The sequence below is a fragment of the Rhinatrema bivittatum genome, chromosome 9, assembly GCF_901001135.1.
Source record: "Rhinatrema bivittatum chromosome 9, aRhiBiv1.1, whole genome shotgun sequence".
NCBI classification, from domain to species: domain Eukaryota; kingdom Metazoa; phylum Chordata; class Amphibia; order Gymnophiona; family Rhinatrematidae; genus Rhinatrema; species Rhinatrema bivittatum.
The window spans coordinates 79,784,802-79,798,476 of record NC_042623.1 but is presented as its reverse complement, the minus strand read 5'-3'; the positions used below and the strand labels follow the sequence as shown (position 1 = coordinate 79,798,476).

The following is a 13,675-nucleotide window of genomic DNA, read 5'->3' as shown; positions in this document are numbered from 1 at the left end:
TCGATGGTGGAGGCCATTACTCCCAGGAGCTGCAGATAATTCCAGGCGGTTGGTTCTTTCAAAGCCGAAAACCGAGACACGTGCTCCCTCAGGGCTTGCGCCTTGTCCTGGTGCAGGAACACCATACCCCGCCGGGTATCGAAGCTCGCTCCTAAGAAATCCAGGTGTTGCGAGGGCACAAGGGAACTCTTTGGAAGGTTCACCACCCAGTCCAGAGAGCGTAGGAATTGTACTACTCTGGCCACTGAGGTCTGACCATGTGAGAAGGACTTTGCTCGAATCAGCCAGTCGTCTAGGTACGGATGTACTAGGATACCCTCCTTGCGGAGGGCCGCCGCCACCACTACCATGATCTTTGTGAAGGTCCGAGGTGCGGTCGCCAAACCGAAGGGAAGCGCCTTGAACTGAAAGTGTTGACCGAGAATCTTGAAGCGAAGATACCGCTGGTGAGCTGGCAGGATGGGAATGTGCAAGTATGCTTCCGAGAGATCCAGTGAAGCGAGGAATTCTCCCTTGTGCACTGCAGCAATCACTGATCGAAGAGTCTCCATGCGGAACCGGCTGACCCTGAGGGCCTTGTTTACCTCCTTCAAGTCCAGGATGGGCTGAAAGGAACCGTCCTTTTTGGGAACGATGAAGTAAATGGAATAGTGGCCCAAGCCCACCTCGAAGGGGACGGGAACGATGGCCCCTATTTCCTGCAGACGGTCTAGTGTTTGTTGAACCGCTATCCTCTTGAGATCCGAACCGCAGGGGGAGAAGATGAACCGGTCCCTCGGGGGGTGGACAAACTCCAAGGCGTAATCGTCTCTTATGGTGTCCAGCACCCACTGGTCCGTGGAGATAATTGCCCATTCCTCGTAGAAGTCCATGAGGCGGCCTCTGATCCGGGGAGGTGAGAAGTGGGCTCCTTTGGCATCATTGGGAGGACTTTGTGGGCGGATTTCCCTGCCCTGGACCCTCTCTCGCGGGCCTCCGCCCACGAAAGGAACGAGACCAAGGCTGGGATCTTGTTGGCTGTGTCCGGGAACCGGACTGCCGGTAAGACCTATAACGTCGCTGTGCCCTGGCCCTGGTTCTACCGGAAGAAAATGACCTGAAGGAACGCTGTCTATCCTCCAGCAGCCGATGCACCGAATTTTCCCCCAGTGACTTGATGATCTGATCCAGGTCCTCTCCAAATAAAATCTTCCCCCGAAAGGGGAGGGAGCCAAGGCTCGACTTGGAGGAAGCATCCGCCGCCCAGTTGCGAAGCCACAAGAGCCGTCGGGCTGCTACAACCGAAACCATGGACCGCGCCATTACGCGAAAGAGATCATACAGGGCGTCCGCCCCGTATGCTATGGCAGATTCCAGACGGTCCACCTGGGCGGCCTCTTCAGGGGGCAACTCCTGAGAGGTGAGAAGCTGCTGTACCCAGAGTAAGCTGGCCCTTTGCGCGAGCGAACTGCACCTCACGGCCCGCATACCTAGGGCGGAGACTTCGAAGACCCTCTTGAGGAAGGTTTCTAGTTTACGGTCCTGCGTATCCCGCAGGGCCGTTCCACCCGTGACCGGGATGGTCGTCCTCTTGGTCACTGCCGACACCGCTGAATCCACCTTGGGCACCTTGATAAGATCCAAAAAATCCTCAGGGAGCGGGTATAGCTTTTCCATGGCGCGTGTGACCTTCAAGGATGCCTCGGGAGTGTCCCACTCCCTGGTGAGAAGCTGTAGGAAGGACTCATGGATAGGGAAAGCCCTTGCCCTAGGACGGAGGGCGGCAAGTACTGGAACCCCTTTGTGAGAAGAGGTGGCGACGGCAGGAGCCACAGGGATCGGCGGATCTGGAGGTGGGTCGAGGTCCAGCTCCTGAATAATATGGTGGATGAGTTCATCCAGCTCTTCTTTTTGAAAAATCCGTAGGGATCGAGGGTCGTCCCCCTCCGTATGTCCATCCGGATGCGCCTCCGGGGGTTCCGGGGAGTCGTCTCTCACTGGCGAAGCCGCCCCCGTGGTACGCTGGGGTTGCACGGGAGAGGGACCTGGCAGGGATCCAGGCGTAACGGGCGAGGCGGTGAGCCCAACAGCAAGTTTAGGAATCTTGGGGGGAGAGGCTCCCAGGGGATTCGGCACCTGCGCTCCCATACCCTGCAAATAAGCCATGTGCATTGCCAGAATAAAATCAGGTGAGAAAAACGGGGAGCTGATTGGAATCCCTGGGGGGGGACCGTCCTGGGAGCCACGGTCGGGCAAACCCCCCGCCGGGGGCAAAGCCTGTTGAGAGCCATTGCAACCAATCCTGTCTGCATCTGGGAGCGAGTCCGTCTCATGCTGTCCCCCTAGAATGGCCGCCGTTCCCGCCAAAAGCGGCGTCGTGGCCGGCCCGCGCCGCCCGGGCTGAGGAGGAGGCAAGTCTGAAATCGCACCGGAGGACTGCAGGGTGCCTTCCCCGTCGGGGAAGCACCGCTCACAAAGCCCCTCCCTCAGAAATTGATTCCCCGGTTCGCCGCAGGCCTCACACCTCGAGGACCGCGGCATGTCAGCACTGGGAAAAAAGCCTCGGGGGGGGGGGGGGGGGCCAAAAACGAGCTAGTGCCGCGGGGGGGCCTGGAATGGCCCTAACAACCCGCCGAAGGGGTCCAGGAACTGCGGGAGAAAACCCCCGTTTCAGTTGAGCACACACCCACGGGCGGCGCTTGCGAACCGCGGGACCCACAAACGACGCGTGGAGCGGCCGGAACCACCGGCATCTACGGGGCACCACCAAAAAGAAGCAAACCTGTGGCGAAAGAAACTCAAAAAAACTTCCACTTACCCCAACGGAAGAGGAAAGGAGTACAGAATAGAGAAGGCAGAGCCACAGACACACGCCTCCTCAAAAATTGAAAAGTTTTTTTTTTTTTTAATTTTAAGGATCCAAAATGAAGAGAAACATAAGACAGGGAAATACTGTGGAGAAAAAGAAAGAAATAACCAAAAATGAAGAAACCCTGTCAATCTGGGGGAGCTAGTGGATTCCCCCACTCACATCTGCTGGAGTCAGAAGAATACTGAGCTCCAGTAGAGGGTGCATTACTCTATATGCTGACGCTCTCAAACTCTGTTCTGACTCCATCTGCTGGACGGGGGATATAACCCACTGTCTGGACTGATCCAGGTACGTACAGGGAATAAGTTTTACATTTTAATTACCCTGAAACCCAGACATAGCTGCAGCCCTCTAAAGACCAGAGCTGCTCACCCTTGCCTTAGGCAAACAGGCAGAGGAGGATCAATGTAAAAGTGCAGCACTGCACTAAAAACCAAAACCTATTTGGGAGGGTACTGAGATTTGGATTTGGGAATCACCACTTTAAGGTAAACTGACAAGAAAATTATTCTCTACATGTGAAGTTTGCTCACTTTTTAACAAAATCACTACTTATTATGTAAAGAAAAAAGCTTCTTGTCTAAAATCACTCTTCCATCCTCCCTCATAAATGCATACTAGACTGGGCATTAAAAGTTCATGCAGGAGCCCTAACCAATAAGGATTATTCTCTAAGCCATAACTGTAAAAAGTGCTTTACTGAAAAGAGCCCTGAAACCATGAGCTAGGATTCTAGGGTCAGGAGTACCAATTTACAGTGTAAAACGTGGTATAAGAGATGAAACACAGTAGCGAAATTGCAAAAATTCCAAACAATTACCTCTTCAATTCTGCTGGAAGCATTAACTCTCACCATTGCTCCTGGCTCCAGCATCTGACTCTCATGAAGGCGTAAACAAACTAGGTCTGTGGCACTGTTCGATGGTGCACAGATCATTATCCGACTGTCCGATAGGGAATAATGGATCTGCAATGGGCAAGAGTATAAATATGAAAATCTGGGAAATGCTTACGTTTGGACTTCATTCCATCAAAAACCCCTACAAAACACTATTCAATGTTACCTAAATGTCACGTACCAGTGAAGGGTCAGATAATGAAGCACCTCTATTTTCATCATTATATTTTGGCCTAATTTCAAGAAAACACCTTTCTTATAGTGAAAACCTACATCATTTGAATAATGGGAAAAAAAAACAAAACACAAAAAAACAATCCCCCCCCCCCCCCCCGCTATTTTAAAAGAGTTTATCTTTTATGACATCTGCAAGGCAATAGAGTATTTACTTGGCTTTATCTTGTTTTGGGAGGAGGTGGGAGGATCTTTCGAATTAAATAAAATTAAATTGTAAACAGTTTATTTTTTTGTAAACCGATATGATATACTAGTTCGAATGTCGGTATAGCAAAATTGCTTACCTTGTAATAGGTGTTATCCCAGGACAGCAGGATGTAGTCCTCAAATATGGGTGATGTCACTTACGGAGCCCTATCGCGGGAAAGCTTCTGTCAAAGTTTCTAGAAACTTTTGACTGGCAACCTGAGACTACTGAGCATGCCCTGCATGCCATGATATTCTCTGCCACAGGGGTCTCACTCCAGTCGCGTAAGTAGCAATAAGCTTGAGCAAAAATTAAATGATAAAAAATCTGAAACCCAACTCCGCAGGGTGGCGGGTGGGTTTTGTGAGGACTACATCCTGCTGTCCTGGGATAACACCTATTACAAGGTAAGCAATTTTGCTTTATCCCAGGACAAGCAGGATGCTAGTCCTTACATATGGGTGATTAGCAAGCTAGAGGCTGAATCATTTTGTATTGAGGCAACAGTGGAGTATTGCTGTTGAAATGAGTCAGCCGAAGAACACAGCAGGTTGGTTGTAGAAGGAGTTGGGTTTAAACTGGAAACAAGTTCTTTAAGACAGATTGTCCATAGGCTGAATCTTGTCGTCCTTCTTTGTCCAAACAGTAATGAGCTGCAAAGGTGTGAAGAGAACTCCATGTTGCTGCTTTACATATGTCAAGGATGGGCACTGAATGATAGTGTGCTATTGAAGTTGACATTGCTCTTACTGAATGTGCCTTTACTCACCCCTGGAGAGGAAGACCTGCTTTTTCATAGCAAAACTGTATGTAATCTGCTAGCCAATTGGATAGAGTATGTTTACCCACTGCTTTACCCGGTTTGTTTGGGTCATAAGAAACAAAAAGTTGATTTGATTTTCTGTGGACTGCAGTACGGTTCAAATAAAAGGATAGTGCACGCTTACAGTCTAAGGCAGTGGTTCTCAACCTTTTTTCTGTCGGGACACACCTGACAGATGGTTCTCACATGCGTGACACACTGACCCATGATCGTCACAGGGCTAGATATAAATGTACAGTTTGCATCCACGGGAACCCCCCTGATCCACAATAATGGATGTAAAGCAGAATTATGACATTCCCCGTTCAACTCACTCTACAAAAAAGATATTCTGGTTCTGGTGTCATCTCAGTAACAGCAACTCAAACTCCTTCTACTTTCAGGCTCAATAGCCCTACTTATGAAAAGACAGCAGTTTACCACCAATGCATGTCCTCTTGAGAAAACGCAACAAATAAGACTGATAAAACACTTACATGCTAGTAAAATATCTCTGTAACAGACACAGAACCGACCTAACATACTCCCAGGATCTGTAGTAATGCACATAAACTAATCCACACACAGTTACACCTGTATTATGGAATACACTCAAACAGGAGCAACCCCATCTATGAAAAGGCAACACTACAAATATTAAATCAGGCCCTAAAACCAATACACCTCTTATTAGGAAAACAGAACTAGCAAGCAGCTATAGATCCCCACACAGAAATAATTGTAAAACTATACTAATAAGCAGAATAAATGTTTCACAACTATGAACAGAATAACATCCAACAATTAAAAACTCATAAAAACTATTAAAAATTCTCCAAACACCAATAAAATATTTCAAAAAAAGCAGACACATCACATAATATTAAATAATTAAAATAGCAGTCAATCAAGAAAAATAAACTTAAAAAGCCACCTTTACTTACCCCCTCCAGCAGCTTTCCTACTCCTCTTCCATGCAGGCTGTAGCACACACCAGAAGCAGCAGTAGTGGCTAAGCTCTATACTCATGGTCCTCTTCCTTAGGGCCCATGTCTCTCACACACACACACACACACACACACCATACCAGTCATGCCCCCATGACCAGTTTCTGTCTCTCACACACCAATCATCTCCCAGTCTTTGACAAACACACCAGTCACCTTCCTGAACAGTTTCTCTCATGCCATACACACACACACAGGCTTCCCACTCCCGTGTTCCACTTACATATATGGGCTTCTCACTCTCATAATCACTTTCTCTTTCTCACATACACTCACCAGTCTCTCACTCCCATGCTTGTTCTCTCCACATGCACAGGCTTCTCATTCCCATAATCACTTTCTTTCTCTCCCACATACACACACACCAGTCACCTGATCTCTCTCATGCATACACACACAGGCTTCCCACTCCCATGTTCTCTTTCAGATATACAGGCTTCTCACTCCCATGCTGTATCTCACACACTCCCAGCTTTCTCACTCCCATGCTCACTCTTCACATGTACAGGCTTCTTATTCCCATAATCACTTTCTTTCTCTCTCTCACATACACGCAAACACACACCAGTCACCTGATCTCTCTCATGCATATACACACACACATAGGCTTCCCACTCTCATGTTCTCTTTCAGATATACAGGCTTCTCACTCCCATGCTGTGTCTCACACACACACAGGTTTCTCACTCCCATGCCCACTTCACCTGCACAGGCTTCTCATTCCCATAATCACTTTCTCTCTCTCTCTCACACACACCCGTCACCTGATCTCTCTCATGCATACACACACACAGGCTTCCCACTTCCATGTTCTGTCTTACATACACAGGCTTCTCCCTCCCATGCTGTGTCTCACACACACCCAGGTTCTCACTCCCATGCTCACTCTCTTCACATGCACAGGCTTCTCATTCCCATAATCACTTTCTCTGTTACACACACACACACACACACCCAGTCTCTCTCTCATTTCCATGCTCGCTCTCCACGTGCACAGGCTTCTCATTCCCTGAATCACATTCTCTCTCTCACATTCACATACACACCAGTCACACCGTCACCTTACCAACCAGTCTCTCTCATATACATGCACACACACAGGCTTCCCACTCCCATGCTCTCTCTCACATAATCAGGCTTCTCACTCCCATGCTTTCTTTCACATACACCCCCACAACACCAGGCTTCTTACTCCCATGCTTTCTCACATACCCAGATTTCTCACTTCCATGCTTTTTCTCTCTCTCTCTCTCTCTCACACACACACATCCCTGACTGTCTCACACTCTCACATACACATCAGTCATCTCCTTGAGCAGTCACTTTCATTGTCTCTCACATATACACATACATCAGCTCTCTGACCAGTTTCTCTCAATCACACACATACTCTCGATCAAATACATTCTCTCACTTACACACAGGCTCTCAATCACACACATTCTCTCACTTACACACAGGCTGGCTGGCTGCTTCTCTCTCTTTCTGTCACTCACTTCCTCTCCCCCCCCCCCCCCCAGCACAAACGGTAGCTGCTCCTCCAGCCCCCGCAGGCCAAGAAGGAAGAATTCCATCGATCGCGGGAGGCTCATGCTGCTCTCTCCTTTCCTTTCGCTTTCTCCCCCAGAGCAGGAAGATTAGCTGCCTCTCCTGCTGCCACCGGACTCCTGCTATCTTCGGGCGTCTGAACTTCCTGTCGGGGGGGGGGGGGGTAGCGGAAGCGCAGCGCACAACGTCCGCTTCCTCCCTCCCCCCCCCCAAGCAGGAAGATCGGCGGACCATACGGCCCGACGCCCGAAGATAGCAGGAGGCCGGTGGCAGCAGGAGAGGCAGCTGATCTTCCTGCTTTGGGGGAGAAAGCGGAAGCTGTGCGCGGCGCTTCCGCTCCCCCACCCCAAGCAGGAAGATCGACGGACCATACGGCCTGACGCCTGAAGATAGCAGGAGAACGGGTGGCAGCAGGAGAGGCAGCTGATCTTCCTGCATTGGGGGGAGGAAGCGGAAGCTGCACGCGGCGCTTCCGCTCCCCCCCCCAACAGGAAGACCGGTTGGCCATACGGCCGCAGCAGCGCTTCCCCATGTGTGCCGTGATGGCGCGCGAGGCGTGGGTTCTCTTGCGGCACGGCCTTTCTTCTTCCCGCGCACCACTTCCTGTTCCGGGTCCGGGGGGGGGGGGGGGGGGGGGGAATGCAGGCGCGGGAAGAAGAAAAGGGCAGCCGCGGATGCCACAGCTTTTTTTTTTTTTTTTTGCACCGCTGCCGTTCCCGCTGGGCTTGAACGTGCTGCTAGGCCGGCGGCAACGGCAGCAGGGAAGAACGAGCAGCGGGAGGGACCGGGAGCCACGCGACACACCTGCCGGTGCTTGGCGACACACTAGTGTGTCGCGACGCACCGGTTGAGAAACGCTGGTCTAAGGTATGTAAGGCCCTTTCTCCTTGGTGAGAATGCGGTCTTGGAAAAAATGTGGGTAAAACTATGGATTGGTTCAAGTGGAATTCCGTAACTATTTTGGGGAGGAATTTTGGATGTGTACGCAGAACCACTCTGTCATATAGGAATTTTGTGTAGGGTTCGTATGTGACAAGTGCTTGTAGTTCACTGACCCTCCTAGCTGATGTAATGGCTATGAGGAAGATTGTCTTCCATGTGAGGAATTTAAGATCACAAGAGTCTATGGGTTCGAAAGGAGAACGCATGAGTCTTGTTAAGACCAGATTCAGGTCCCATGCTGTGACTGGTGGCCGAATTGGTGGTTTAAGGTGAATTAAGCCTCTCATGAACCTAGTGACGAGAAGTTGCGTGGAGATTGGTGCATCCCCTATTTTGTTATGGTAAGCAGAGATTGCACTTAAATGTACTCTTACAGATGAAGTCTGGAGACCAGAGTCTGAAAGATGGTATAAGTAGTCTAGAAGAGAAGTGGTGGGGCACGTGAAAGGATCTATGTTCTTTTGCCTGCACCACAAAGTTAATCTCCTCCATTTGGTAGAGTAATTCTTTCATGTGGAAGGTTTGCGTGAAGCTAGAAGCACTTGAGATACATTGGCTTAAAGATTGAGTGGTTGTAGAATCAAGCTTTCAACATCCATGCTGTCAGGGATAGGGATTGAAGGTTGGGATGGCGCAACCGACCCTGATCCTGAGTTATGAGAGTGGGAGCTATTCCCAGACGAATGGGATCCCTGACTGATAGGTCTAGAAGTGTGGGAAACCATACTTGTCGAGGCCAATAGGGGGCTATGAGTATCATGGTCCCCTTGTCCTGCTGTAGCTTCACTAGAGTCTTTGTTATGAGCGGTATCGGAGGATACGCGTATAGTAGGCCTGAGTTCCAAAGGTGAGCAAATGCGTCCTTGGCTGGCTGGTTCTTCTGTTTGTATAGAGAACAGAAATTGTCTACTTTGTGATTGAGATGTGATGCAAAGAGATCTATTGTCGGTTGACCCCAACGTTGAAATATCCTGGTCAGTACTGAGGGATCCAGGGACCATTCGTGCAGTTGGAACTGACGACTGAGTCGATCCGCTAGTACATTGTGAATTCCTGCCAGATAAGTGGCCCGAAGAAACATGGAGTGGTTCAGGGCCCAGCCCCAAATCTGTGCAGCTTCTTGACAAAGGAGATACGAGCCCGTACCTCCCTGTTTGTTGATGTACCACATGGCTACTGTGTTGCCGTTTGGATGAGAACAGTCTTGTGTGAAAGGCAGTCCTTGAAGGCATGCAGCACATAACGTATAGTTCGAAGCTCTAGGAAGTTGATTTGAAATGTTGCTTCGAGTTTTGTCCAAGTACCTTGGGTTTGGAGATTGTCTATGTGAGCTCCCCAACCTAAGGTGGATGCATCTGTTGTTAACGTTATCTGTGGGACTGGTTGCTGAAAGGGTAGGCCCTTGCGCAAATTGTCCTTGTTCACCCACCAAAGCAGGGATGAGCGTAACTGGTGTGTGACTTGAACTGGAACATGCAGTGGTTGAATGGCTTGGATCCATTGTGATCTTAAAGTCCACTGAGTTATCCGCATGGCAAGCCTTGCCATAGGAGTAACTTGCACTGTGGAAGCCATGTGGCCCAATAACGTTAGAAGTTGATGAGCTGTGGGTGTTTCCTTTGAGTGAATCAGGTTTGCCAACAGAGAAAGTGTTTCTGCCCGATCGTCGAGGAGAAAGGCTTTTGCGAGGATGGTGTTCAATTCTCCTCCTATGAATTGAAGGCAATGAGAGTGAATAAGATGGGACTTTTGATAATTGATGAGAAATCCCATGTTGTGAAGGAGTGTAATGGTGAGATTTAAAGAAGTTAGAACTCCTTCTTGAGACTGACTTCTGATGAGCCAGTTGTCGAGATATGGGAAAACATGGACACCTTGTTTGTGCAAGTGTGCTGATATTACTGCTAGACATTTGGTGAACACTCTTGGAGCAGAGGCCAGGCCGAATGGCAGAACTCTGTATTGGAAATGTTGATGACCCACCATGAAGCGTAGATACTTGCGATGAGGAGGGAATATTGGAATGTGAGCATAAGCATCTTAGAGATCCAGAGAACAAAGCCAATCCCCTGCTTTAAGAAGTGGAAGCATGGTTCCTAGGGATACCATTCTGAACTTTTCCCTCTTGAGAAATTTGTTGAGATTTCTGAGATCTAAGATAGGACGAAGGCCTCCGGTTTTCTTTGGAATGAGGAAATACCGGGAATAGAAACCTCTGCCTTTCTGAGTCTGGGGCACTCGCTCTATGGCTCTGGTTCTCAGAAGGGTGGATAATTCTATTTGAAGTTGAAGAATATGATCTTCGCTGAGGTGAAAGTTTTTTGGTGGAACATCTGCAGGGATTGAAACGAAATTGAGTTGGTATCCTCGGTGTATTATGGAGAGAACCCACTGGTCCGATGTTATTGTTGTCCAATTGACATAAAATTTGGACACTCTGCCTCCTACTGGAATTTCTGAGTAAGGATTGAGAGAGAGACTTTGTTCTCTGGGTACATTTTCAAAAACCGGTAGCAGGGCCAGTTTGTGGAGCTGGTGGTGCTCTTGCTGCTCTGTTGTCTTTGCTGAGGTCTCTGCTGAGACCTAGGCTGTCTTGGCCTAGATGCGGGGGGATAATATTTGCGTTGCCTGTAGAAAGGACGTCTGGCCTCTCTACGTGGAGGTCGTCTGGTGGCATGCGTAGCAAAGTCATGGGGTAGTGAGGATAGTTGACGTAACGTTTCCGTGTGATCTCGTAACTGGGAAACTGCATCCTGCACTTTTGATCCAAATAAAATTATCACCAAGGCAGGGTAAGTCAACAAGTTTGTCCTGCACTTCTGGGCGTAAATCAGAGGCCTTAAGCCAGGCCCAGCGTCTTGCAGCGATACCAGATGCAGCAACTCGTGAAGCTGTGTCATAGCTATCGTAGGCCGCTCTAACTTCATGCTTCCCCGCATCTAAGCCTTTATTAATGATTGATTGTGCAGCCTCCTGATGCTGTGTGGGTAATGATGGCACAAACTCCTCCATCTGTTTCCAGAGGTTCCTCTGGTATTGGGTCATGTATAAATGATATGCTGATATCTTAGAATTCAGCATTGACCCTTGGAAGACTTTGCGGCCCAAGTTGGTCCAGAAATCTATTATCCTTTCCAGGAGGAATGGGTTCTTGTTCTTCTGGATTTCTTCTGTGCCGACTCTACTACCACAGAGTGATGGGGTAGCTGAGTTTTTTGATACTCAGAGGTGGGTTGTACAAGATAAGTTGATTCTATCCTTTTATTGACTGCAGGAATGGAACATGGGTGTTCCCAAAGTCGTTGTTGCAGTTGGAGAAGGATCTCGTGAACTGGAATAGCCATAGTATGCTTTGGAGGGTCCACGAATTGGAGTACCTCCAGAGTCTGTTGTCTTACATCTTGCTCCGTATGTATCTGGAAATGAATAGAATCAGCCATTTCTTGGACAAAAAGTGGAAAGGAAAAATCCTCTGGAGGTGATTGTTTTGCAGCAGGAGGTGGAGATGGGTCTGACATGAAGTCCTCTGAGGAGGGATCTGAGTCAGTGTCAGACCAAGTGTCATACTGAGGCATCTGGTGAGGAGGCATAAACTTGGGAGGAGGAACGATGCCAGTGGGTCCTGGGATGGGTTCTTCCTGTGAAAGATCCTCAACTTGCTGTTCTTCTGGACCAGATGGCAAGGAGGATAGTAAATCTTGATATCTTTTGGTTAAGATATCATGTAATGCCCTTTCCTCTGAAGTTGGAAGCTTAAGTTGTTGAGTCATCGATGATTTTTGTTTAACAGATGACTTAAACTTCGATGTCTTTGAAGTTTTAGGTGGCGGTATGGTGGGCACCGTGGTATAAATGGACATAGTCTGTGATGTCAATGGAATCGTCAATGCCTGAAAGGAAAACTGTGAAATAGGAATCGACAAGGGCGGCATCGATGACATTGAAAAACTTGGCATCGATGGAATGTTTCCTATAGGAGCTGGCATCGATAAAGATGGAGGCACCACAGATGTAGGCATCGAGGGCTTTAGTGACATCGAACCAGATGGATCCATCGATGCCCTAGGAGGTACAGGCTCGATAACGTGTGTTGAGGCAACCACTGGTATCGGCGATGGTGCTGACATCGGTGCTCCCGTCGGCATCGACGATGACATCGGCATCTGCGTAAGTGCCGGCATAGACAATGGCGTCGGCATCGGCGTGACCGCTGGAAGTTGTTTCTGCAAAGCGTCCATCACTATCTTCTGTATGAGGGCTGTTGTCTGGAGCGGTGGATGCTGGTAACGATGCCGATGTCGATGATGGTGTAGTAGCTACCGAGGTCGGCACAGCATCGGAGGACTTTTGGTGCTTTGCGGACGGTTCTGTCGAGGACGGAATCGATGGAGGGTCCGAAGATAGATGATGTCGATGCTTATGTTTTATTCTGGGCTCTATCACTGACCTTGTCGATGACATGGACGGGGTCGGTGAAGTAGCGTCTCCGGAACCCTCAATGTGTCTCTTCTTTATCAGGAGTTTTTTAGTTCCTCCTACCCGGGAGGACTTTGTCGACGTAGATGGCTTTGAAATCAGTTGTAATTGAAAAATACTGGCCATTTTTTCTCGTCAAAGTTTTCGACCCTTTGGGGTCATTTCCTGACACTGAGAGCATGATGATATGTCATGCTTTTCTCTGAGGCAGATCACACACTCGAGATGCGGATCTGTCACTGACATGGTCCGGTTACAAGAGGGACATTTCTTGAAACCGGAGGCCATGTTGGCATCGACGGACGCTGATGAGAATCTCTGAGAAAAAGTTTTCCAAAAAAATGAGAATTCAATCTTATTTTTGTCACCGGCCGGTAACAAATAAGAAGTGAGACCCGATGTGGGAGAAAATGGGAAATTTAAAGTGACTTTTTCAGTCAGAAAATGTGAGAAGTCTCACAGGGCTCCAATGACCACGATGCTAATGGCAGCGCGGAAAAATGAAGACTGGCGTGAGACCCCTGTGGCAGAGAATATCATGGCATGCTGGGCATGCTCAGTAGCCTCAGGCTGCTAGTCAAAAGTTTCTAGAAACTTTGACAGAAGTTTTCCTGCGATAGGGCTTCGTCAGTGACGTCACCCATATGTGAGGACTAACATCCTGCTTGTCCTGGGATAAATAAAAATAAATAATGTTGGAGAAGAATATAGGTAGGAGTTCTATTTT

The 13,675-nt window shown here is 48.7% G+C and overlaps 1 protein-coding gene across 4 annotated transcripts in view; it reads right to left on the bottom strand.

Annotated features, from left to right (window-relative positions):
- Positions 1 to 13,675, bottom strand: part of MOV10L1 (Mov10 like RISC complex RNA helicase 1) — a 546,310-nt gene that overhangs the window by 186,542 nt on the left and 346,093 nt on the right. For all 4 annotated transcript variants that reach the window (XM_029617025.1, XM_029617022.1, XM_029617023.1 and 1 more), the window contains one exon: positions 3,672 to 3,818. In XM_029617025.1, the coding sequence (XP_029472885.1) occupies positions 3,672 to 3,818 (147 nt within the window). The remainder of the gene's footprint in view (positions 1 to 3,671; positions 3,819 to 13,675) is intronic.